Source organism: Sturnus vulgaris, chromosome 2 (genome assembly GCF_052056855.1).
Source record: "Sturnus vulgaris isolate bStuVul1 chromosome 2, bStuVul1.hap1, whole genome shotgun sequence".
NCBI lineage: Eukaryota > Metazoa > Chordata > Aves > Passeriformes > Sturnidae > Sturnus > Sturnus vulgaris.
In genome coordinates, this window is record NC_142244.1 from 91,807,686 (window position 1) to 91,835,597 (window position 27,912).

Consider the following 27,912-nt stretch of genomic DNA (forward strand, 5'->3'; position numbering starts at 1 on the left):
GCTTTCACCTAGCTTTTAAAAAGATAAAAGTCACTGCTCTATAAGAGTATATAAACGTGAATTTCAATTAAAGTCGCCTGTGAAGAGGTAAATCAGCAAAGTGTACTGATCGACTATGGTACGTAGGAATTTTTAGAAAATCCACTAAGTAAACAGTGGAGCAAAATCTCCACAGAAAAGCCTTTATATAATCTTGACATTATTAAAAAGCCCTCAAACTTTCTGAATGCTGATGTACCATCCCATCTGATGAACAGAGAATGCTGCTATTGAGAAACTCTGCTGTTTTACTCTTGGTCTTCAGATGACAAAAATTTAAGGTCAGAATAGGCTGTTTACATTGGCTACCAAAGAGGGTACAGGAACAGTCAGTTCTTACATCAGAATGGTAACAGTACAGACTGACACTTTATAAACTGTCAAATTCAATTAAAAACTGAACTTTGATATGTACAGAAAGACAGGAGGAAGACTGAGTTCACATTTCACAGTGAAAGACTGATTAACAGGAAGTGAGAGGTGACTTACTTCTGCTGCCAAAAGGTAGGGCAAATCCTTCCCTAGTAACAGTGCTAATTTAGGATTTGCCAGTGGAATTCAAATCCGAGGTTTGGTGGTTGGATGCTTATATATCTTCCTAGAAAAATGGCACAGATCCAAGTCCAAGATGATATGTAAACATATCAATACTCATTTAACAAACTTATTTTCAGCCAAATGTGAACCGACAACATTAACTGTGAAAAGCCACCATGGCAATTGCCTAATGCTAATGCAAGATGATGAGAAGACAGTGCAGAAATTTGTTTAGAAGCATGAAGGCAGCAGCTGCAAAAGTGATGCAAAAATATGAAGGAATGGCTTCTCAGAACTCTTATAAGGACTAGACTAGGAAGACAAAGAGTCAATGATTTATAATGAGGAGGGACATTAGCTAAGCTATGACATGCCACATAAGGCAAAGTTACAAGCCAGCTAAAGTCCATGCTGGTATCTCAGGAAACAAACCAAAAGACACTCCCAGATTAAAATCAAAAGGTTGGTTTACCCTGTTGGACCTTTATCCACAAACTACCCTTCCCTCAGCCAATCCTGTTCTTCCCATCCTCTCATCTCCCTTCCACAGCTGGCACATGCACTGTGCTTCTCCCACCTCAGCCAGCAGCTGTCAAATGCTGCTGCCTCTCCTCAGCAACACTGAGCTGGTGCAGAGCTGATGTGCTGGGGTTTGAAGAAGGCAGGGGGTCCAGGAAGAATTTATGCAGATATAGGGCAGCCCATACCCCACAGGAAGGATAAAACCATTATCTTCCCTAGCTCCCATGCAGTGAAAAAAACAGGGGAGAAGTTCTACCTCTTCTCTCTCTCTCTCATTCCTCTGAAGTCAAAGCATGTGAGAGACTACCTCTTCCCCACTGGTCCCCTTTCTGAGATATTTAATAATATTGTGACTTAAGTACTGTAATACAGTTATTAATGATGTTAAAAGATTCCCCTGACATCAGTCACTGTGCAAGGATGCTGACTCATTGCTGCAGAAGAACACCTTGAGGACACATTCCAACATCCTCCCTTTGCCAAGATTCAATTTCTTATAAATAGTGCTAAGTAGTGGGAATAGATACAATTGTCAGGAGAAAAATGTAATTACTGAAGAAACAGTGTAAGACCGTGCTAAAACATTCTTGGCATTTGTGAAAAGAAAGATTCTGATGTTTCCATGTTTTAATTTATACATTTGTCCAATTTTGTAAGCTGGGCCTACTGGAGGCTAAAAAGCCTGAAAGAGAAGTGCCTCACTTGACTCAGAACCATTTTTGTATCCTTTTCTATGTGATTAAAATCATCATGGACCATACTAAAAATTGCTTAGATTCAGGAATGTGTATCTCTGTAAAAATTCATACCCTCTATTTAACAACAGCCTGTTGTCTTTCATATAGCTGTTTTAAGCACAGTGGTATTTAGTAGTGTGGTCATTTAATAAATGTTTTTCCCTTCCAGAAATTAAGACACTCGTATTTTATGATGGCCATCACTTACTCAATCTTTCTACTAATTCTATAGGAAATAATTTTATAGATTTTATAAGAATCAGGTAGAAGCTTAATACTCAGGATATCCCTTTCATGCAGGTTCACTAGTGTCTGCCAGCTTCAGTTCCAACAGGATTGTTTGCTGCATGAGTGATTGATAGATACCTGACCTGACGACCAACATGACTTTTCAGCTTTCTGCCGAGTTGCATTCCATTTTTTTTACTTTATCTTACCCTTTATGTCCCTGACAATATGCATTTGCTGTTTCTGTGCTACCTCTGTATTTAGATTATGTTACATGTACAATGCACAGATATTAATTTGATAAGGTTACCAAAACAGGAAGACGCTCCCTAATAGAATATTTAAAATACATCTATCAGAACAGTAGCTAGTTATGAAATTGGGTGGATATGACATTCAATGAGCTCATCTTACTACCTTGTTTTTTTAAAGTTAGTAACAGCCTACCAAAAAGCACTGCTCCTTGGAAAAGAACAATATAAATAAAATTCCCACTAGAGAAGAAGGCAAATTTGCATCTGTACACAGAGTATATTTATCTGTGTGGCTTTTGTTGTTAAAATTTTGATGTTTAATGGTTTATATTTTCAAAGCTTTCTCTGCTTGAAAGACTTTTTTGTCACTAACATTTAGAGTTGAGATTGAAGATTGCTGTTCTATTCTCATAGTGAAATTAATTCAATTTCTTCAAAGAAGTGTTCCATTTCTTCTTTTGAAGGGATTTTTATCTATGGTGGAAGTACAGATTGACAGCACAATGATCATCTTCACTATTCTTACAATCAGCAGCTGTTAACCTATTTTTATCAACAACTTCATTGCTGCAAGAAACACTTTTGCAAAATGTGAATGCAGCTGGTGAAATCATTCCACATGAGCTGTCTTCTCCCTGTGAATTTCTACAAGCAGATTCCAAAAAAACCTCACTTCAGGAAGTAACCAACAGCCAAGTCCCCTCTGCAACACACCAGGCCTCCTTTACTTTCCACTCATATTCCAGGTATGCACAACCCACTCCAGGCATAGACGGGCATCTCCCAGACACATTCATGTCATCCCTCTGGGAGCTTCTGCACCCTCTCTAAGGCCTTTGGTGTGCTCCAAGGTATCCTAGGATGCCACTACTGCATACAGAATCCAAGATAAATGCTCACAACTGGTTTTCCCATATCAGATGCTATCTCAGGTGTCTTTGCTTTCAGATTCAGATATAAAGAATAAAACCAAACCATTTTCTGACTGCAGCAAATACCTAGATCAGTATCACAGTGTCAGTGAGGAAAGGATGGAGTTTCCAAAGTGGAACATGGTATTTGAAGCTCTACTACCCTCTGAGTCTAGAAGCACAGGCAAGGAACACCCTGACTCAGCCTTGCCACTCTAACTACTTGCATCCTTTAGACCTGTCCACAATCAGGACCTGTTGTGCATCAGATAAGTTGTTCTGCTGTATGAATGTGGGCACAGTGCCAAATTATTCCCCCAGAAATACTGAGGAAGGACCAAAAATGACAGTGAAACACTATTGCTTCCAGTGCTCAGACAGCACTAGAAGCCCTTGGCCTATGTAGGGAATACAGCCCAGCCTGCCATTGAGTTCATCCTGTCTGTATGATCTGCCATCTGCTTTTATTTGTTGACTGAGCACTCTCTGCTCTATGATCCCAGCCAGGAACTTCAGAACTGAGTAGGTCCTCAATAGATAAAGTAATGTGGAATAATATACATTTCTCATCGATATATGCATGTTTTATAGATATGGTAGGCATAACATGGATGTGAAGGGCAAGAAGGCAGAACATCAAATTCACTCAACTGTTTTCTACTTCTCATAATGTGTGTTTTTGCTAGTCATTGTTTCTGTATAGAGCACCAAGAACAAACACTACACACGTGTGGGCTCGATCCTAATGCAATGTATACATTTAAAATTATTTTTTTAATCTAACATGTCTACTGGAACCGTCTTTGATACACCTACCAATAAAACCTGAAGAAGGAGGGTTGGGCTGTATCTTCTCTTTAGTGTTCTCCTGAATGATGTCCCAGAGCTGCCATATAAACTTTGGATGGAGGATGTAGAATGGCTGGGTTGGATTCTTCCTGCGATGCTGCACATAGGGAGTGAACAGATTGTAGTCTGGCTTCTTATACCACTGGGAGGAAAAAATGTTTTTCAATAGTATTAAACATGTTTTGAACACTACATGTACAATAGCATAAACTGGCTTCATTTGTGTTCTGCAGAACAGAAGCAAAGGTAGCAAAGCAGCCTGTATTGGAGGATGCTTCTTCTAGAAAGGCATTCCTCACTTTGGGCTGTTCTGTTTCCTTTCTTCATACAGAGACTCCCAATAAGCAATTGACTGCTGTGGGATGAGCCAAGACCATTTTCCCCTCACATTAAAGAAGAGGTTCAAAGAGCTTTGACATGATATGTGGGCCTGGGGGTGAATCTTCCTCTGAAAGCATCCCTGTCCCTGTCGGAGGCAGCAGCAGCGCATGACGCAGCTGATGGCAGCCTGCGTGGGAAGCAGGCAGCCTCTGGCATCTGTTGCTAAGGGAGTTCAGCAGATGAAGGCTTACTTTCTACTTTGCAGCCTGCTCAGCTCCGAGCTCCCTGTGCCAAAAGCCATCAGATCAACTTGTCTACTGGAGCTGCAGCTACAGCCAAAGTAGAGACTCCCCCAGTGACAACCAGATGGACGTCTGCTGCTCTCAGTGAGGGGGTGGACAGCAGGGCACAGATGGCTGTGGGACAGTGGACATTAAGGGAAGGCTGGTGGGGAGGAGGCCTGAGAAATGGGGAAGGCACCCAGGAGAGATTTTCACTAGGATGTTGTATTTTGTTTGGGAAGGCAGTGGGGAAGATGGAGAAAAATGGATGCAGTTTTTCACCTTTCCTGACAAAACCTACTTGTGAAAAGTAGCAATGTCCCCTCCCTGGCAAGCGCACAGAAAACTCGCTGTTATGTGAAAATAGCAATGTTTTATCAAACAAAGGCCACCATTCATCTATTCTAGCATCTCAGAACAGTCCCTCCCAGTATAATTGCAGGCTACTAAAATGTTTTTGACCAATAAACCAATTCTGACCAATTCCTATAGACACAGCATTCTCCTTTCAGGTAGACAGAACCTGGGGTTCATGGTGAAAAGGGAGAACCAGGAGAGTAAAGCAGTAAATTAATTTTCTCCGGTACTTTCAAATAATTGTGAAGAAGAGTCTAAGTGGATATCTTACCACATTCAGATTTGCAGAGTAGGGAGCAGGATCCCAGGCTACTAAGATAACATCTTTATACAAGGAGCTGTCGACAAAGTGATGGTTTGGATTGGTGAGAATCTGCAAACACAGATGCAAAGAATTGCACAGCATTAAAAGAAAGTGGCATCCAGGAAAATGGCAAAACCCTTCTCTCAAGTGAACAGTCCTACCCACGCTGCTGTTTGTTATGCTTCGGTTCTGGTTGATTTTAAGCATCTTGTTTTGTTAAAAAAATATACAAAAAAAAGCTTATCCATGAACAGCACTCATTACAGTTTGAAGTAGCAGTATGCTGAATTACTCTCCATCTGTGAAGGATGTGATAGGACCGCTTGAGATGCTGTGCTATTGTGTATCAACATTACCGTGCATTCTGGAACTTGAAAACGAAAGCTACAGTATTTCAGATTGCCTGTGGGATCCTCTTGGACACAGAGCAGCTTTCTTTGAAGTGCTACAGCCCCAAAGTATAATATCTTTCTCTGCCACCCATCCCCAACCACCTTTTTCATGGCTTTCTCATTTTAACAGCAAGTCAGTGTCATTTCAATTAAAAAAAAAATGCAAATTCGATCATGACTGTACAGATTGGAATACCTAGAAAAACAATTCCAACAACAGGTATGTTACAGGGCTATTTTTGAAGGAACTGTCATTTTGCTCTAATCTACTGCTCTCATATAACTCCTTCCTGCATCTCTCAGTACTTTGCGTGATCATCCCACCACACTGGAAGTCTACTCTTCACTCCTGCTGGCTCACCCCTTTCAGGACCCTCCATGTCTAACTAGATCTCTTTAATTCCTGGTGCATCCAATGCCAGGCAGTTCAACATTGCTCGAAACAGCATGGATTTTGTTCCAGCTGTTAAAATAATCAACATTCCAGACAAATAAATTCATAATAATTTTCATTTCCCTTTAGGATCCAATGAGCCATATTTAATTATGCATATTTTTCTTCAGAAAAATAATATTGTTGCTATAGCAATATTCTTCCTACCATAAACTTTGAGTTTAATGATTTCCATCAGCTTTCTACAGTAAGAACAGAATTAGTCATGCTGCTATCAGCATCCTCAATTTCTCAGAACAATTTTCAGCTCCAAATGTAAACTCCTTTTTTGAGTATACAGAGCAAATTGACCAAAAGACCAAGATTTTAAAAGTTTGGGTCCAAACTGACCACACAAAGGACCTTACTTGCCTTTCAGTAAGCAAGAGTCCTCTGGAGGTGTTGTCCACACAAATTTTGCTTTCAGTGAGTCTGCATTCATATGTATGAGGTTCTTTTCTGCAATAACAGTATCTGTTGCCACTGTACAGGCTTCCTTCATGTTCTTTGGGCTTTCACAGTGGAGAATATGAGGGAAGAAGGGGCCACAGCAGCCTTTTAATTAAGTGAATGCAGGAGTTTCCAACAATGAGGAGGGTCAGTAAACCTGTGCAGGTAACCCAGCTACAGTACAGGTAGGGAAAGCAACTTCCATCAAGTGGCCTGTGCAGATTTCGCCCTCAAAGAGGGAAAGGCTAACTTCTCACACACTATCATGGGCGGCTTCTGACTTCTCTGAAGGAGCACAAAGCTGGTGGGAATACAAACACTTGTGAGGAAGCCATGTGAGCTGACCTGGCCAGAACTTTGCCATTCCCTCTGTTTTCTCGAGAGGTCTTATGGGGAGCAAGCCTTACACAGTGCAGAAGAGAAGACCACAGGACCCTCCACTACCATGCCAGTGGGAATGTACTGCAGCAGCCTGGGAGGCAGAAGACCCCAGTCTGCCCTGCATGGAGAGCAGCTAATTTAGCCATTTAATTTCTCTGAATTTGCTGGGGAGACAAAAAAGCTCAGATCACTCCCTGAAACATTTCTCTCTTCTACAGGGAGCCTACTGAGTCTAGCACATATAAAGAGTTTCTAAACCTTTCTACTTGCCCAGTTCAGGACTTCAGGCATGGTCAATGTCAGGACATTTTGGCTAACAGTAAGATGGAGAATCATCAAAGAAAAGGAAAAAACCCCACCAAAATAAAAAAAAGTAAAAGAAAATATATGAAAATCCATGTTCCCTGATACACTGATTACAGCACTTAAGGCAGAATAACATATTTCTGCTTTCTTCCTGCGAACAAAAGAAAGGAGGCACATTTAACCCAAATCACTTAAAAGATCTAGTCTGTTCTGCAGCCCCACAAAGACCTACAAAATGAGTGTGAAGAGAATGACAGTGAACAGTCCTCTTTCTGATGGCAAAGAACTTGAGCTTATACACATAAATCACACCCACCAAGAACAGACTTAGCATGGGCAGTCACTCAACGAAGAAAAAATGAACTCATAAAAATTACAGTAACTGAAAATTTTGCTCTCCTTCAACATGAATCAGTATGTCAAGAGCATGCTACATGGCCAACCATACACCTGGTGTTGACTAAGTAAGCTCATTTCAGTATGTCATAAAATTTCACAAAAATTCTGTTGCTGATTTTTGCCTGCATTTCAAAAAGAGGAAAGAGTTTTGGTTTGCCCAAGACACGAATAGCATTTTTGAAATTGAAAAACTAATCTCAACCATAAGGTGTCACTGTAGCTCAAGTCACATTTATTTACACCCATACCCAGAAAATCTCATTTTCTCTTGTTTCTATTCAGATGAACAAACTCACCTGATGTGTAATACCCAGTACACACTAAAGTTTTTTACTAGTTCTTTCCAAATTTTTAAACAATAATGACTTGCCTAGTGTTATGCAACTCAGTTCCCATTTCTTTTGCCTTCCAGCAAGGAAATAATTGGGGAACTGGAAAATATGAGAAAACAGCTTTGGAATCACCACAGCCTGAACTTTGTGAAAATCCTGGAGGCAATGGTTTCTCCAGGAGGTCAAGGTCTTCTGTACTGACAGCTCTCTGGCATCCTGCAGAGCCTTTACAGATCAGTTCACATGAGAAACTTTACAAACCGGTTCTCTGAAATGAGGCTGTCAAGTCACTCTACACTGACAGCAGTACAAACATCCCTGTAAGGGAAAACTTTCACCTCCTCTACATCACAACTGTGGAATCCAGTCACCATATTACCAACACTTTTTCAGAGGTTATTAAATTGCTGTCATATTGTACAGAAGAGACATTGACTTGAACTCTGAAAAGTAAGATCTTACCTGAGAATTAATGATCCGCATGGTTGTTTTATTTCCAACATCTTTTTCATAGCCACGTGTTGGAGCAGAATTAAATCTTAAAACAGCATCATGAGAATCTAGGAGCATAAATGAGGGGTAACTCTTTTTTCTTAGTATGCAGAACAGTAAAATAAAATCAGTTATCTAAACTAATACAAAACTTACACATTTGTCCTAATCTGGATATTCTAAGGATGATGAATACTCTGCTACGCACAAATAAAAATCCTCTTGCATCTGCCATATGTTATTAATATAAAAGCCCACTGGGAAAAAAGTTCAGATTCATCTATTAATTTAGCATGCAATACTTAAATGCTTCTCTTAATTGGATAGACTTAGTGTGGGAAGACTATTAGTACACCCAATACACACAATTGCTCACTACTTCTATCACAAAATTTACAGAGAATTACTCCATGCAAAAGCATGTAAACTGCAGGGATATCTAATTGCACATTTGAATGAACAACCATGCTTAACTATAAGCTTGTGTTTCACAGTATTTTACAATACCTGAAAATCTCAGGCTACCCCAAATCTATTAATCATACTGTGTACTTATTCTCAAACTCAGTACAAATCTTAAAGAGCCTCTGTATGGAAGCCAGCTCACACATCTGCTCGCACAAAGAAACCTCAGGATCCCTTGGTAGCAAAGATCTAACAGAGCTGAACTGTCAAAGTTACTCCACATGCTGTTGACCTTGGAGTCATGGAGAAGAGGAAGCAGCACTAGGTCAAGTATGGGTCAAGGGTAGACACCACGTGCAAGCCTCCATTGGATAAGAGATAATCACCCTCCCAGTGCTTCTTTTAAGGGGATCTCAAAGCCCAAAATGTGCAAAGGAGAGCAAGACATTTTATCCACTGTTCAGAAACACAGAGCCCCTGTTGGCAGCCTTGTATTTGTTCTGTTTTTATCCGTTCTAGCAATGGAAGTTGAGAATATGATTCAGGCCAAAATGAGCACGAAATGCCTTAACCCACAGGTAGTTTGTACAGCTGTTCATCTCTAGTCACTTAAAATGTGTTGTCTGTAGCTCAAAAACTGGAGGAGGGAAAAGTCTCCAAAGATAACCTACATGCCTCAATGGAGTCTTGGCTTGATCCTGTCAAACTGGGATCTTTCATCTTTTCCCTCCCTTACTCTGCACTTCTTGTACTCCACACAGGGAAACACTGTGTGCCAGCAGCCAGCAGTCTGATCTCAGACATACACATTATCATGAAAAGAGGGATTTTGCCAGATGCCCACCAAACCAAACTCCTCAGAACCTAAGGAGTGGAAATTTTTTCTTTGTCCCCATGCAGGGACAACCCTAGCCTCAACAATTAGACTTCATCTACCAAGCATCTTGATTCTGCAGGACCTAGAAGAAATTAATAGAAGCTGCAGGTGCTTCACATATTTGGAGAAGGAAAAGAAAAATGCAAGTTCGTTGTAATGAATTTCAGAACATAAATTTTGGACCGGTGACTGACAACTTTTAGACAATCTGTTGATTGAGAACTGGATTATGAAATGAGAATTGTATGGTTTGCAGTTTGAGAGACAGTGTGATGCATTTCCAACTTCGCTCATGCTGGTTCTTCGTACACAGATAAAAAACTTCTTTGCCAAAAATATATCACCAGGACACAGCTTAACACTGATAATAGCTGGTCTTAAATAAATCTTAGTATGTGTTTGTAGATAAACATTCTAAAGATCAAAAGTTTGGGGTTTGATCACAGATCCCTGTTACTTCCTGTGATGCCAAAATAATTGATTATCTCAATTAATGGCATGATCACGATGAGGTGTTTGCTATACTTGCACAGTATTTCCATGCCTACTTTTATTTAAAAAGAGTCAGAGGGGTGGGGGAGAGGAGGGCAAAAGGCAGAACACAAATTAACATTTTTGCTTGTGTTTCTAATAGGAACACAGAAGGGGGAGCTAAAGACCTATGAAGGGAAATGTCCTTCGCTACTTCTTTCATAGGAGGTTTTTTTTCCTCTTGGGAGAATAAACCATAGAATCACAGAATTGTTTGGGTGGGGAGGGACCTTAAAGACCATCCAGTTCCAGCCATCCTTCAATGAGCAGGAACACTTCCACTAGACCAGGTTAATTAGAGTTCCATCCAACCCAGCCTTGAACATTTCCAGGGATGGGGCACCCACAATTTCTCTGGACAATCTGTTCCAGTGCCTCACCACTCTCACTGTAAAGAATTTCTTCTTAACATCTAATCTAAGCCTCCTCTTTTTTAGCTTAAAATCGCTCTCCCTTGTCTACCATTGCTGTAAGCAGTCTCTTGGCCCCCCCCACAGTCTGGGCCAAATCCTCTCTTCAGTCACAAGTATCTGCCCACAGCCTGAGAGACTCTTAGAAAAAACCTTCTGTGATTCCTGGTGCCCCAACACTTCCTTCCACAACATGTTTGAGATCTGAAAATTCTATGTCGGCTTTTTCAAACCAAATCTTCCTCCCTTTAGGTGGCATCCGATGACAATTTCCCATTTAAATCCAATGCTCTTCTGAAGAAAGTGGCCAGAAAGTGGCAAGATTCTGTGCCCAGAATCTTCCTAAGACAATGGGTACACACAGGAGCAAGCAGGCCCCAGGCACCATGTCAAGCATCCAGGTCCATACCTAGGCTGCACCTGAGTGTGCAAATATGACTTGAAGCATGCTGCAATATGCAATTAAGTAAATAGTCAAAATGTGCTAGATTCTACAGTACAGCACTAATCCATACTGGTGTAATCTGGGTGTCCTGGTGAACGCTGGCAGAAGATTCTGTTTCAGTCAAAGATAACATGTTGGAGAAGGTAGGAACTGCTAAGCTTTTTCACCCCAAAGATTTCTAAATCAGTGAGGCTTTGGAATTGGAGAATTGAGGGTTACCCTGGTGTGATTTTAGCTGCAGGCTAGCTGGGTACCTCTGCTGGGCTGGAAGCCTATTGCAGTAGTTTGATAATCCTAGCAGCTCCAACATATCCCAGAGATTTAAAGAAAACCTATCTATGTCAAGGAGATGATACAGAGTGATGAAGCAAGTATTGGGATGTGAAGTCCTGGAAGATGGGGAGGATTAATGAGTGAACATCAAAAGGTTTTTTATAGAGAGCTGAAGGAGATAGCTCTTCTTGTTTCAGAAACAAGTTTGAGACATACCTTTCATCCTTCTTCCAACACTCTTAGCACACTGGACATTTACTAATAAAATGAAGAATTACTGAGATATTAACAGAAGTAGTAGTAATTTTTGAAAAGAAAAAATAAAAGTGACATGGATTAGTTTTATGGTCCCACGACTCTTTCCTGAATAGCTACTAAAAATCTCCCACTTTGAGGTGGGAGATTCTGAGTGACACTGACATTTCAGCATACCTGTAACCTCACTGACTTAGTGTAGCAAGGGGAAAACAATGGGTGAACATACTTGAACTCATTTAAATTCAGTCTCAGAAAAGAGGTCAGGGGAATTGATCTCAGTGCATGAAGCTACTCAAGGGTCTGAATTCTTTATGTCTGTGAACTCTAAACCAGCAAGAGATGAAGAGGACACTCTACTGCTTCTTGACATGGAGACAAATGCCTGAAACAGCCATAGAACAGCAGTTTCTCATGAGCTACTGCAAAATAAAGATCAGTTATAACACAGCTTTGCAGAATAAAATCTGAATGTGGCTCTAATCTGCTGAAGAAATAAGTGCATGTTGCACACAAACGTTGAATATGGCAGATCTGATGAAACCAGTGCCACCTCCCTACTACAAGCTGCAATATGATAAGTAGGCATCATTGTTTTCTTTAAATTAAATTGCAACTTCAGGTTTGATTTTCCTTTCAGTTATTTTGTTCTGAAAGGGAACAGCCTCACTGAAGTCCATTAGTTTACATTCATGCAACTCTAGTAAGAGAGAATAACTACAGATTTGTGCTTGAGAAGCAAGAACCTTTTGGAATTTAAACACGAACACACATATACACATATATATACACTCATAAATAGATGCATTTCACCCACCTATTTCGTCCCCTAGAGAGGAGTTCAGTATTGCACCAGCAGACATAACTACTGCACAGCTCCCAAAGCCATGTGTATATAATTTGCCCAGTGGAATCTGGGGAACGTGCTTTTCCCATCCAAGAGTGGAGAAGGGAGCCTCCTTGCCATCTATTGTTTTCACATTCACTCTTTCTTTTAGCTCACAGAATAGCTGGTCTCCTGTCAACTTGGAGTTTCGTTTCCCCTTGAACCGCACCCCATGCTTATTGGTACTCAAATAATCTTTCATCGCCTTCTGCAGTCGAGGGTTTAGCATCTTGGAAGAGACATCCCCTTTCCAAAGCTTGTAAAGAAAGGATTTCGACATTGTGGAATACAGCCCATCCCAGTCATCAGATTCATCAAGCATCTGGCCTCTCCTATGCTTTGTGCTCCTTCTCCTCATTCTTCTCTGATGGCTCCAGTTGTTCTGTAAAATATTTCCTTTTGGATTATTCATGTCAGCTGAAATGAATTTTTCTATCTCTTCAAGGTGGTTGTGTGATGGCTGACCAGCAGCAAATAAATAATCATCATTCCCTTGGTAGAAAGCACTTTTTGATTTTCTTCCTAACTGGGGTGGAAAAAACTCATCTTCATTTCTAAAGGCCTCTTCCAATACAGTCCATTTCTTAGAATTTCCAGTCCCTGACTTAAAAGTACCCAGGAGATCTTCATTAAGAAGTACCTCATTCCCATCGATGGTTTCAGAGAAGGATGGGTCATGAATGGCTCCCATGATGACTCTCTGCTTGCCCTGAAGGGGCAGAAGTCTCTTAGTTTCAATGTAAGAAAAGGAACTTGGAACTGGTTCAGCAGTGTTGCTATCTGTAAAATAGATGAATATCACCAAGAAGAGTAGGCCCCATGCAAAGATACCAAAGAGCATGAGTTGTTTCCATTGCTTCAAGTTCGGTTTCATGGCAATGCCTTTACCAGCTCCTCTGTGCCTTGAAGTATTGGTGAAGGAAAATGAAACCTGTAAATAACATCAAACGCTATTAAAAATCGTTCTAAAAATAAATACAACTAAGAAATATCTTAACACATATTGATAGATGGTGCAGAATTAATCTCCAAGCAGTAGTACAAAGGATTCAGCAGCAGAAGCAGAACTCCAGAGCCCGCAGACACTGTAGGAGTGACAGGCTTTGGCTGTAACCACACCGTGACAGCTGCTAGCTACAAAAGAAGCTGGTGGCCAGTTTCTACAGTAACACTGGATGCTGCCTTCAGGGAGATCATGTGCCTGCCTGCTTCTGCTATACCGAGTGCAGCATTAAGAGTGCAAAAGCAAAACCCGTCCGTGCCTGGCTGCATGCACAGTGGGTACAATATAAGCTGTCCTCTCTTTAGCACCGAAGTCCTTATGCAGGGGAGCTGTGAGCAAGCCTGTCTCCAAAGGGACCAGGAAGGGGGCACAAGCTCTAAGCTGCAGCCCTCCTCTGCCCACAGCCTGGAAAGAACGGTGCTCTGTGCTTATCATCAGGGGGTGAAGGGGAGAGCATCACACAAATGGGTCAGAGGGGAACCTCTTCCTCAGCTGGTATGAACTGGCACAGCCCCAGTGGCTACATCATTTGTTGCCTAGTACCAGACCCGAGTACGAACAACTCCTGTACCTCTGCTGTGGGTGCTGCATGCACACTGAAGTGGCATGAAGGAGCTGTGCACATCGAGGTGCCACGGGTTTTGCATTTTCCAAAAAGGAGAATGGGTGTCACAGCTATCTAATTACATTCCTTCGGGATAAGACAGAGATTTACACAAAGGGAGTGGGTAGGGAATGTCAGACCTAGTCCTGGAAATATGTGCCCTACTAGTACCTGGGGGGTTTGGACAGCTTATGCATTAGTGGAGGGATGCACGGTCCAAATGAAACAGTTTGACGGAGGGGGCCGTGTTCCAAGGAAAATACATAACACATTGCTAGACCACTGAGCACACTATGCCCTTACACGAACTCACTTGCTTAATCAAGTGGTGTGACTATCAGTTACAAGCCTGACTGAAGCAAATCTCCACCAGAAACCTTACCATTCACCTCCCTGCACCACAGTCATCATCAGCCTCAGTTGCTACACCGCAGTGTAACTCAGTGTACTAATTAGTGACAGATCACTCACCTGATCTGAATTAAAAATAAGCCAAGCCCCTTCTTGTGGAATTTTGTTTCTAACCCAGTTGTTTCAATGACCACTTCACGGTGGGACTTTAGAGCCACAAAGAGGAACGGGAACAGGGGCAAGCTTGGATTTCATTACCAGCCTGTGCCTCGGGAGCCACCACCTCATCACATCACATCCGAACAGCACACACAGCTTACGTGCCTGTGATAACACACTGCCTGCTCACACTGCCCATCAGGAGGGACCAAAACCACAGTCACCACATGCTATCACCTTTCTGCAAGCTGCTAAAGTACATCAAAGCTGAGTGCAAAGTTTAAACCGAAGCTGTAACTAAGACTTTGTTTCCACATGAAAAAGAACCCAGCAGTAACACCAGTGTAAGATGTTCTCTTCTCTTCTCTGTCCTTCATTCCTGCACTGTGCCTTTGCTGTTGCCAACACCCCGGTGTATGCAATTGATACAGCAGGGGAAATACATGTTAAAGGGTTGGTGGGTTTTTTTGGCTTTGTATTTTTTTTTTCTTTAAACTGTGTCAGCTCCTTTATCCACTTCAGGGTGGTCACATCCAGTTGTTTCAGCACAAATGGGGAAATGCCTACCACAATGCAGAGGAGAGAACAAACCGCAGGTGGTGTTAGCAGAGATACCTCAGGCTGCGTTTCTGCTGACCTCCTGAGAATGAGACCACACTATTACATTTCCAAACATAGTCTATTTTAATGATCTAGACAAAGCCTAGAACATTAGACAAAGACAGCTGACTTTGGGGCTCGAGGCAGTGTCCAAACAGAAGGAGGATTCATAAAGTTAAGCTTTGATGACCAAATTTCATTGCAATTTCTACTACACAGGAAAAAAAAAATCATGACTGCGATAACCCAGTGCTCCACATACGTTTGGTTTGGCTCACACAAACCACATGGAAGAAAGCAATTACTCCAACTGACCCATTTCCTACTTGCACTCTGCTACTGCAAGATTGCTCTCTGCAGTACCTCGACACTCCCACACCTTCCAATTTTAAATCACTGCAGGTGATGTCCTGTGGGAGTTGCCTTACAGTATATGGCTGTTGTGCAAGTTAGGTCTGCCCTGAAGTTATTGCAACCTGCCCACTCATCAGTGTTCAGATGGTTCACATTTTAAAATCAGCATTCTTCACCCATCTGAACTGCTTTCATCTCTTTTTATCATTTTCCCTGATGTGTTTCCCCAGCACTTTTCAACATGTGGCTTCCAAAACACTGTGTAAGTTAGTCTTTGCTCAGTCAGATGTTTCTCCTGCTGAATATACATTTCTTACAGGATCTGCAATGGAAGCATGTCACATGATCTTCTTAACAGATAAGCTTGCAGGAAGTCAAAGTCATAAAGGAAGAGGTCACTAATATTTTCCACTGAGTCACGTAGAAAGTCCAGACACAATTTAATCTATAACACAACCGTACAATTTGCTCATTCCCTCCCTCCAAGTTTTGTTGTATCTTATAACCAGAAGTTGCTAAGAAATAGGAAGGTTTAGCCTTAATTCAGGTGCGAGACTACAAATTTCTAATTGTCTGTGATCATAAGTGTTTGGCACAGCAGATTGCCTCAGCATAAAATGTCAAGACTCAGTATTCAGGTTACAATCTCAAAAAGGACCGAGATGTATTATTAATTATTTTTAAATTATAGCAAGCAAAAATGTGCCCCCTCCAAGCCCTCCACAACACTTATGTCATGAAAGCACACTCAGCTTGGTCAGCATGCACATATAGGCATGCATATGATTAGCTTCTTTGTGCAGCAAAAAAATACCCACATAAAACAAAAAACAGCATCCAACAGTATATTTGTCAACACTACAAGTAGAAGGAGAAGCACCAGTGAGAATAAATCCAAAAACTTTACACATTAACTACTGCAGAAGCTTATCTGCAATTTCTCGTTGCAAGTGGGGCCTCAGAAAGGATACCCAAATCTCTTGAAGACCGGAGCTATGCAGGCAAATCTCTGTGCTGCTTTAATGTTCTTTTGCTCACAAGAAATGTCTTGTCCTCCAGCAGTACAGCTGAGCTGGAAGCAAATTCAAGGTCATTACTGTATTAGTTACAAGAGGATCTCTACAACCTCACAGGATTTTGAAGGCTGTGTGTCGAAAGCTGCACTAAGTTCAGAGAAATATCAGTTTATCTTATCTCCCTCTACACTAAACATCCAGTCCTCTCCCCATCAGCCTTTGCAGCTTCACACACCTCAGAGTCCCTGGCTTTGAAAATGTTTGGGAGGAGAGGGCAGCCCTTCCACACGCTCCCCACCGCCCTCCTGCTGGCAGCAGACCCCTCCGCTGCTCAAGGGGGCATCTTCCTCAGCAACATCTGGGGATGCACTTGGATTCCTGCCCTGTGCTGCCTTCAGCAGCACACCTCAATTGCAAAGAGAAAAGCATTTGTGTAGGAAACCAGAAATGATGATTGCAACAAATTACACTGGCTAAATAAATAAAAAGAGGTGGTTTCATGCGTGCAATTACTGAAGTCCACTGGATGCTTCAGGAATAAGCTTCCATCTCTTTTATCTATGCTCAACATACAGCTTTTAAACTGTTAAGGCAATTCTACACAAGTTTTTAAATTACCATTAGCATTTCCTATTGTCTCCAACTTCACCCCCCTACTGTAATAATCCTTCCTACTTACAGACTGCTGGAGTCAAAGCTGCTGCAGAGGAGGAGCAGAGGAATAAGTCTACCCTGGGGGAAACAACCCAGCTTCCTCTTCAGCAGAAGTGATAAGCCTGTTTTGCCCCAGAGGCTGAAGATCTCATTTTCCTATGTATCTCCCTTCTGATGGGCTCCTTCAATCATTAACTGATTTAAGTTCCAACTACCATATGGAGAATGGCTTTTCTCCTTTCCCAGTCTGGTCATTCACACAAAAGCCCTGGAAAACATGAGGCAAGGTACAAACCAGTGAAGTGGGCAGAAAGAGAAGACTTACTTATTTGCTTAATAGAAGTATTAGCAACAGCTATGAAAAAGGCAAATCCCAATGGTATCTTTGAGGCATCCCAGGAAATAAAGGCAACTCCCCAGTGGAAATTAAAGGCTGATTTTCCAGAAGCAGCACCCACTTGTGGGAAATTTCATCTTGCCATGCTAAGATGCAAGAAACCAAAGAGTTCCCCTTCCTTTTATAAAGCCCATTGTTTTGCAACAAGGAGCACTTTTCATTTTTCAAAAGTAGGCCTCCTGACTATTTCTTAAATGAGAAGAGATGGATAAGGGAGATTTTTTTAATTCCTTTGAAACATTCCTTCCTTTCAACACTGTCTATTGTTAAAATTAATTTGTACAGACCCTGGCAGCTCAGAGGTCAGGATGGTTCAAGTTGATGTGCTAAGATGTGCACTGTTATGTTAAACAGGGTTTTTCTTGGCTGCAGCTTTGCAGCGAAGGTCACCATGGGGTTATTTGGGGTAGCAAATGTTAGCTGTGGGCAACCATTCCCAAAGGGCTGAGAATCAGACCAGGGTTTATTTGATGGAAAGCTTAGGCAGCCTGAACAGATAGCAAATGTTCTGTTAGTTTGCTTCATCTCTTAGTCAGCTAATTCCAGAGTATTAAGAAACCTCTGGCATAGGGCAGGACAGCTGGAGGCTGCATTTCCAGGGTGGGGAATAGACTCGTCCTCTCATGTGGAAGTGCCAAATTGGTTTTAGTGTTATCACATCATTTCTGTGGTGGAAGCCATACAGTAGGCAGCAACAGATAGGCAAGCCTGTGGGGAATGGTGACTGCCAGAAGATGTATATTAGTCTGTGGATGGCCAGCACATTTGTCTTATTGGCTCTGATTAGGCCTCCTAATTAATGAATCTCTTTTGGACAACTTCCTTGTTAGTCCCAATAAATCTGGCTCTTCCCTTCAGAGGAGTCAAGCTGCATTCAGTATTTTTTGTGGCAACCTAAGAAACTGTCTTCTGAAATAAAGAAAAAACACCCAAAGAAATCTGAAGTAGGATTTTTTTTTTCAATATTGCCTTTTAAACCTATATTTAATTGTTTACTTAGAGAAAATTCCTTGGGAGGTATTCAAATAATGGTATTGCTAACCTGAATCACCTACTAAATGTGAGCCAAGTGTCCCAAGTCAGAGCATTTGGAAAGAGAAACCTCAGGTTCTTGCTTCTGAGGATGCAGGCAGGCAGCGTGCCTGTTCTGAGGTCCTCTGATAAAACCTAGGATTTCAAGTTAAAGGGGGTGGGAGTGAAGCAACTATTAAAAAATTTATTTATTTTTACTAATGACCCATTTCCAGGAGCTTAGGCTGTAAGTAAATTGCCAAATATAGTGAAACTTGCAGTAAAACTCACTCAAGCTGGCAATGCAGCAGCTGGAGAAATGCTCAGTGGGGTTTCTGCCAAGGAACGCGTCCTAGATTATTACGTAGGAGCACAGAGGCTTAGATGCATCAATCTCCGGGGCTTAGTGGAAGGTCAAAGTTATCTTCTATGCATCTGATCTCTAGTCTCCATGTTCCATCATCAAGTTCAAGCTTCCTGGCATTGAAGCCAGCTATCACTTTCCCACAGACCACATACAGGTTGTCCGAGTGTGGGCTGACAGGAGGGAAGCAAAAATAGCCAGCTCTGATCCTTCACATGCAGACTTTCCCACCGCCAGTGGAAATGTTTAACACAGCAACAGTGGTCAGGGAGAGCCTGGCTTCCCAGTGACTGACTGCACCTTGCAGGTCAATCTCCACCTACCCAACCTGCAGCAGCTTTTCTCAGGAGCCCTGAGAGCAGCTCTCACTCTGACATGCCCTGAGATTCATCACTCCAGCCAGGATTTCCTCACAAATTTCAGGTCAGGGAAGACAATTGAACCTCTCTGGCTTTTCCAGACTGGTTATGAGCTGACCACAGTCTTGTTATTCTAACTGAGGGTTTCTATAGAAATGTACTACATAGCACTCATGTGAAATTCAGTACAACTTCAGTGTAAATCACTTCCAGGCTCTTCAATCAAAACTACAAAGGGGCAGAAATGGCACACAGTTGTGTGAAGACAAGCAGTTTTCACAACATAACTCAAATCACCCCCCAGCCTCTCAAGGAGTGCCTCACAGAGCCACGTACTACTTGCACTCAGCCTTATCTACTTCTGACCCTTTTTTTTTTTGCCATTTGCTCTTGCTACACCTTTGCTGTGTCCTGGCCCTGTTCACAGCATAATGCAAAGGTTCAAGGCTGCTTCAAGTTGCTGCGAATGCCAGAGGAGCTTGGTTCCACCATAGGACATGGGTGCAGAAACCACCACTTTGGCCACAGTCCCTAGCATGCCCTCACACACTAAAGAAGCAGATGAAGTATCTTTATTGCCCTTGCAGATCTACCAGCTGGATGTTTTGGATGGGTTTTGGTCATATTTCAGCTACCACAGCACTGTCTTTTGATCCAAACAGCAGGGGAAAGAAATCCACTTGTATCTACATCAATATAAAACCACTGCAAATATCCAAAGACAGCACAAGTCACTTTTCCAAAGTGAAATTCAGGATGCCACTGTGTAGTCATAGAGGGATCTAGGTTTGCACAAACACCATCTCAGCAGGCTCCACTCTTACACCTCAGTAACTCCTCTGCAGATCAAACCACAGAGCTGCATGTGGTTTTTCTGTGCTACCTTTGTGCAGCTCTCCTCCATCTCACAAACTGCAGAGGAACTGCAGTTATTCCCAGGGGATCTGATCACCATGAAGGTCCTAGGAAGTTGAATGCTGTGTACAGATTGAAACACCAAGCTGTCTGGGAGATGAAAGTGTGGAAACAAGGTGACCAGACTGATGGCCATCACTTACTTGCGCATCCTCCACTCACACATAAAAACTTTATTAAGGTATTTAGTTTTATTGCTGCAATGAGGTCAATGAGGAGGAAATGAGTTGCACACCAACACAGGCAGGAAGAAGCAGAGGCTGGGGGAGGCTGTGGCACTGGGCCAGGAGAGAAGGAAGCCTGGCTGCAGGGCAGCACAGAGGGCAGGAAGGCAGAGAGACTGAAAATAAACTACACCCATAGTGCTAATGGAGGAGCAAAACAACACCTGCCAGAGAGGCAGAGACACCTCAGCACCACAGGGATGAGAACTGGAAGCGAAAACTTCCTCCCACCACAATGATCACATCCTTCCCTTTGGAGAAGCTCCATGAGAGCCTTGCTACTGCTGAGGGAAGGCTCTGGACTTGAGCATCCTACCCTACTCCTCCCAAGAGGGGAAAGATGCTGCCATGTTCCTTCAGCAGATGGAAAGCCTGGGCGAGTGGAGGACCCAGGCTGTGTCTTTCCCCCAGGTCAACGTGCTGCTTCCTGCCACCCCTGTGACAGGGACAGGGGACCCTGGAGCACTGATCCTGGTCCTTGCAGGTGGAGCACAGCCCTTGCACTTTCAGGCTGAGCTTTGCAATGGATCAGCACCCAAAAGAGTTGCACATATTTTCCCCTGTGAATGTTACTTCACACCCCATGCAGGGATGCTCCAAAATACAGGCATGGATGGTGCCTGAGGATACACAATACAAGCAGGAGTTTATGCCCATCTTCGGCACAGCCTGGCTTTCTGTGGGACTTATTCCCCACTCACAGAAAAAGGTTTTAATCCCATTCCTCCCTGCAAAAGCAGAGTTCAGGAGCAGGCTGTGCTTATGCTCTGTTTTCATGTGTAACTGAACAGGACGGCAGGAACCTCTTAATGCAACAAAACAAGGCAGAGAGGCACAGAGAAATGGGTAATACTACTCAGTGTCTAATAAAACAGAAGAAAAAAAAATCCAGCCAACATACATAACTCTATTGGGTTCCCCTCCCTCTTTTTAAGGGACAGCTTTTGATACCATACTTGCAAAAACACATAATTCAAAAAAGGAAGGAAGTGCTTTGAGGGTTTTTATTTAAAGCTTGACAGGATAAACGAATCACAGTCTCATTAAATCACACAAATCTCAGGCTGCACACAAGACTAAACCACGAGAAATAGGACGTTACAAATCCTCATGCAGTTCTACACTTCCAGCACAACAGCTCATTTTATTTCTGCTCTTGGCAAGGTTAGAATAAAAGGCTTCTTTTCTTTGCTCCATAAATGTTTTTAGATGCTATATTACTTGAACTTAACACAGCAGTAATTGCCCTGAAAAAGGGCAATCTGAATTGCTTCCTTAAAGAAGGAAACATTTATACTAACACACACATGAACAGAGAGTACAGTTACAAAAGACCTGTTTCAATCCCATCACAAAAAACTTGACCAAAATCACTAACTCTTCCAGGCAGAAGCGACTGAAGAATTTTGATTTCCCACTCTAAAGCAATATTTCTGAGATATACTGATTATCCACATCTCTATGTAGCAGTATATTTTGCATCTGCCAAGTATGTTCTTACTGTATGTTTCTAACACTGTAGGCACTGTTTTGCTTTCCTTTTAATTACTAAATTCTTTATTAGACTGAAGTTTGTCTTTTTACATTTGTTCCAGAAAGCAAGCAATTCAGCTGTTGTTTAAAAACTTTAATATAGAACAATGTTAAACAAATTGTTCCCTATTTTTCAGCTCTATCTCAGTGCCAGTTCCCCTTTGTTTATGTTAGCAAAGTAATTGTAGGAGGATACTTAGAAAATTATCATTGTTAACATCTCATTTCTGTATATTCATATATATACATACAAACAACATGCCTTCTATGTGCTTATTTGCCTTAGTCTAAAAGCTTGAATTAAAAATTTCACCCTGGAAGAAGGCTTGCCAAACTGAAGGATGAAGTCAGTTTAGCCCTTTGTTACATTACAATCTAAAAATGAAATTTCCTGGACCGAAACAGCTTTCCCCTCTTTTTTGTATATTTTAATACTTAACATGACTATGGTGATAATAAGCCAACCTACACTAGCTGGGATATTTTGGTTGGCTTCCTAAAACAAAATGAAGTGGTGTTAGCATTTTTTTCCCCCCCTCTTCCTCTCCCCCTCCATTCTGGCACTGTTTTATGCATGGCCGTGGGCAAAATTAGTTTAAACTATGACTAGATCAACAGAAATCTCTTCTATGCGGGATACAGATGTTTCTAACCTGACGTGAACCACTGGAACCTGAATCCTGTCTGTCTGGAAATTTTACAGAGAAACAGGATCTCCAACAATTACCAACATGAAACCAGCATGAGCAAAAGCGACAAGCCAAGGTTGTTGGCTGGGTGCTTCATCCCTTCCCCCTTTGTCAATCACTGATGCCATGTGCAGCAACCAAGAAGTCTTCTCCCCCAGCACTTGATATACAACTGACTTTTACAAGATAGAAGGTACCACAAAAAACATTAGGTTCTCTGAAAGATCTGTCACCATTAAAACAATGAGAAACTGAGGTTTAGTGAGATGCAGGACAGAGCTGGCTAGCTCCCAAAATTATTTATATTGTTATAAAAGTTAGAAGGATGGCATAAGATTGAGACCATCCTCACTGGATATAGCTGTGGAATTACCACTTGATGGTAATTTTCAGTATCATAAGAGACAACAAACCCTGAAACCTTGTATTTTGAGATCTACAGGCTACTACAGATGAATTTGTGAAAGAGTAAATACTTTACTTTCCAAGATACTTGGTAGAGTTTTTTTTGGTGCCTTTAGAGTAAAGTCTCAATTAAAATACTGACTTTAAAACCTGAAGCTAAGCAGTACATATGTAATATATTCCTTTCTTTCAATTGTTTGACAGGTGGGATAATCAAAATTTCCATTAAAATATTTCTTAGTATTTCAAATGCTGGCTATGCCTTTCTTGGTTTTCAGCCAATAGAAAGGCCTTTGAAATACCACTAATTTCATTAAAAAGCCCTCCTTCTAAGACTTCCTTTAAGCAGCCAAGACACGCAAACCCCTGCCTGTCTTTTGCACACTGTTTAGAAGATGAAGATACATCTGCTGAGAAGGTGCCAATGAAGCACATCCTCTTGCCCACAGAGCCTAGCCATGCCCCCAGCAAGACTTCAGAAACATCTGAAACTCTCTCCTCTCCTGGAACAGAGCCCCTCACACCTGTGGCCAGGAGTAGATGGGGTGTGCCCACCCTGCCCTAGCAAACCCCCCTGCTTGCTTTGCCAGGGAGCCTCTTCTGAGACAGTGCTTGCTTCTCTTCTGGCTCATGCCCTTCCCAGGAAACAGGAGTTTTCCCTCACCATGGCACCATTTGCCATTTAGGAAACCTACTGGCAACACTTAAACCAACCACTAGGAGAATTAGGAAAAACGTTTGCAAGGGTTGAGATGAAGCATTTAGGTAATTTTGACCCTTGCCTAGGATAACACAAACCCAACCCTTGCCTGCAGCTTTTAAATGCTAAAGGTACGAGATAAGTAATAAAATAAAGCCAATTCACTGCCCTAAATCAATCAGAAGAAGGTTTTCTCCACCAACATGAAAAGAGACTGATCTGAAAAAGAAATCTTTGTTTTAACATAGATGGATTCCTCAGCAATACCCAGTCCTGTCAAACATATTCTGCTGATAGGTTTTAGTCTTCCTTCAATCCCTTTCAGACAGTAAATAAATGGGGAAAAATGTTAAATGTCTGATCTAAAAACTAATGCTTAATCTTTCTAAAATTTTCATGATTTTTGCTTTTATGTCCTGATTTACATCTATACTTCTAGTCAGTGTGTTAGTAGAGATGTTTTACCAACAGTTAAAACTTCTATAGCAGATATAGACTATACTACACAGGATGACTGCAAGCAAAGCAAAATTTTCCTACTTTCATCAGGCTGGGTTGTTAGATCTTTTTCAATGTTGGAGAAAAATGCATTGAAGTTCATACTAAAGACAAGTATAAAAATGCAAATAGATGTATTAGTAGCAATCATAAATGATGTCAAGCAGTTCTTGTTCTGGTGTTCAGCTGCATTTGGTCTGCTCCAAACTCTTTCAAAATTTTCAGTATCTAGGCAAAACAGTCTGCTGTGCTTGCTCTGCTCTAGGAAAAGAGGAAAATTCTTGGAATTCTAAGTTCTAAAAATCAGTATTTGGGCATGAGGCAGTACAGCAAGGTGCTGGCAATCAGGTAGGACACCTGCCACAAATAGTAAACTTATCAAACACCAAACCTGGTTTGGTGAATTGGTTAAATCAAATTTACCATTCCAATAAAGCAGAAGGAAGTCTATATGGGGACAGTATACATGTTTTAATTCATTTTAATGCACTGTATCATTTCATAGTACTTCCAGTAACTGTAGTGACTTTTATTATATGAACCCTCCAAATGTGAAGCCTGATATTAGATCTAACAGACCCTGGAGGGTCATGAGACATCAGGTTATTCCCAGGGAGTAATGGCAGAACTCTGTGTGCTCCCATTACCCCACCAGTGCATTGATGCAAAGCTACAGCAGAATTTTGTACTGCCTTAAAATTCTGAAGTGACTTTTAGGTAGAGGTATATAAAGATTTTAAGATGAATTTATGAGCAGCTGCTGGCCAGTCTACTTACAAATGATATTTATTCGAACATATCTTGTACCTCAAATTCTGCTTTTCCACTTAAAGAGCCCAAAGTGAACAGTAACAGCCACATAATCTGGGTTTTTTGACTTCAGCATAAGAAAAAGAGCACCACTGAGCTTTTCTTAATCAAGAAGGCAGACAATATGTTATGCTCTACAAGAACCAAGAGAAATATTGTTTGAAGTTAGATGAGGAGGAGTGAGTACTCACACCCACAGATCTGAGGCTCAGCTCTGGACCCAGAACCTCACTTATGGCATTTGCACACAAGCAAGATCTCACTGCAAGTCAGAATCTGGATACTGTCAAAATTTAGTCTAAAGATAGCTGTGCTATTATAGATTTTCTTCTATTTTAACTACTTTTTCAGATTCTTAAACCTCTTCAGATTCTCCAAAAGCAGCAGAAACTATTAACAGTGAATTAATTTATGATGAAATGGACTTATCATACTAACTAGAGATAATTTTTTTAAACTTTAATTGTTCAGATTTGATACAGCTCTTTAAGAATTCTATCCAAAGTGCTTTCACAAATCTCAATGGATAGTATTTATCTGACTTATTTACTAATTACTTCCAAATTACAAGTGTCCCTCAGGTCTGAATCATTTCTGATGAAAGAATGAGCAGACTTTTATACCATGAGGGAAGAGAAATAAAAGGAGAAGAATTTGTATGGTTCAGATCAGGCTAATGGCAAGTTTGATTTCTTTAAAGTGTTTTCTAACTGTATCACCACATGCAGTTAACAATTTGTATTTGCTAAGTCTTCTATGCAATTGCCTTGCCTAGATCTCCTAGGGGTTTTTTAGTAAAACGAGATAATCGTTAAAAGCTATGGCAAAAGCAGTATTCCAGACTGCAGATACTGTAAATGTCAGAGTCTCCATAAACAAACTGAGCGTGGACGAGCACATGAGGAATAATCACGTATTTTTCAAGACACTTAAACAGAACATGCCCAAGGGCACACTGTAGAGGAGCCCATGTTTCCATCAGTGGGTAACATATACAGTCTCCCATCCAGGAGCTGAAGAATCCAAGTTTATGTGAATTCTAATACATCACTTTTCTGCCAAGCACACTGTTGTACAAAACAGGCATACTTCAGTTTAAAATCAATTCACTTGGCTTGGGCATCAGAGAATCAGGGAAAAAACAGACTTTTAGTATACAATATTAGATCTCTAAAAGCACTGTCTTTCTTGGAAAAATAATATTGTTAATATAATAAATGTTTTATTATACTCTATGTACTTTACTGCTACTATTTCCCCAGCATTTCAGCCAGTGACTGATGACTACAGGTTACAGTGTTGTGTCTCCTCTACAGCACTATATCACTATAATCACCCCCGATTTCCAAAATTCAGAAGCAGTACCTCTATTCTGAACTCCAAGACCTATGAACCAGTCGCACTGCCAGAAGTCTTGACCCAATTTCTCCTTCTCTTGATGACACTTTTATTTAGCATGTCTGTTTCCAAGTCACTTGACATTTTCCCGAAGTACTTTGCATACATGGGACTTGCAACTGTCTTATTTTGTAACCTCACTTCAGATTGGTAGAAAATAAATGAGGGGAATCTTTTGCTTAAAAAGATGTTGCATTTCAAAGAACAAAAACATAAACCTTTTTGTTTAGGAACTCTGAATGAAAAATTCAATTCCAGTTTATATCCCTAAAGCATAGTGTAACTGATGTGGCATCGAATGTTACTTCCTGAGAAACTTGGGCAGCAGGGTAATGAGGAATTCTCTTGTTGCTCTGCTGTTACTGACCACACTTCTGCCTTATAACAAATTCCAAACGATTGAGGGGAAATATCACCTATAAAGAGGCTGACTTTAATTCAGTGGTAAAGTAAGGAAGACTTCACACTCTATAGATGGGTAGATTCAGCACTCATAATAATAGCTTTGAATCACAAAACCCCACTAGTGTCTGTCTAACACCTTTCTCCCCTTGCACTGTTGTATTATTGTCTGGCTGTTAGCATTCCTGCCTCATTTACTTAAAATGTTAAAAGCCAGTAAATAAGAAACTAATATCAGAAATTTAAGGGGATATTTTAATTAAAGCATCATACTTTAGAAACTAGTCTTTAGAAAATAAGAGAAAATTCAGAAGCAGGGTTAAAGCATCTCAGTCAAAAAGCAAACTGCTGTGGGAAGATGCCTTTAGTTTCCTGAGCTGGATCAGATGTCTATCTTAGCCATGCTGAATTTCTCAGCAGTCAAGGCTATGAATTGCTATTGGCTGCTTGACTGATTAACCATGGTGCTGGTATGCCTGAGACCTTCCAAACACAGCAGGGTTATTGCAGCAGTAGACAATACTATAATATTGCAGTATTACAGGCTTTGCAGTTTTCTATTCCTTCTCTCAGCTTGTGCAATGGGTTTATGACACTCCTTGGAAACTTTCATCTGGGAGCACGAGATGGAGCAGCACCAGTAGTAACTCAAAGCTTTGCAGCTCTGCAGCCTGAAGAGTGCAGACATACTATTTCTAGAAACACCAAGAAGATAAAAACTCTTTGAGTTGACCTCCTCCTTCAAGGCCCTGCTTACTGAAGAGATCATGCAGAGAGTCACTACGCAGGCACTCCAATGCCATGCAGCAATATATATCAGAGCTAATTCAGGAATCAAAAGACGCATTCTCACACCGAC

The 27,912-nt window shown here is 41.3% G+C and overlaps 1 protein-coding gene across 6 annotated transcripts in view; it reads right to left on the reverse strand.

Moving 5' to 3' along the window:
- Positions 1 to 27,912, reverse strand: part of ST6GAL2 (ST6 beta-galactoside alpha-2,6-sialyltransferase 2) — a 175,588-nt gene that overhangs the window by 11,905 nt on the left and 135,771 nt on the right. For 5 of the 6 annotated variants that reach the window (XM_014893492.2, XM_088160103.1, XM_088160104.1 and 2 more), the window contains 4 exons: positions 12,539 to 13,538; positions 8,496 to 8,593; positions 5,308 to 5,409; positions 4,045 to 4,219 (listed from right to left, as the gene is read on the reverse strand). In XM_014893492.2, the coding sequence (XP_014748978.1) occupies positions 4,045 to 4,219; positions 5,308 to 5,409; positions 8,496 to 8,593; positions 12,539 to 13,481 (1,318 nt within the window). In that variant the 5' untranslated portion in view covers positions 13,482 to 13,538. The remainder of the gene's footprint in view (positions 1 to 4,044; positions 4,220 to 5,307; positions 5,410 to 8,495; positions 8,594 to 12,538; positions 13,539 to 27,912) is intronic. The other variant, XM_088160102.1, reaches the window with a different exon arrangement.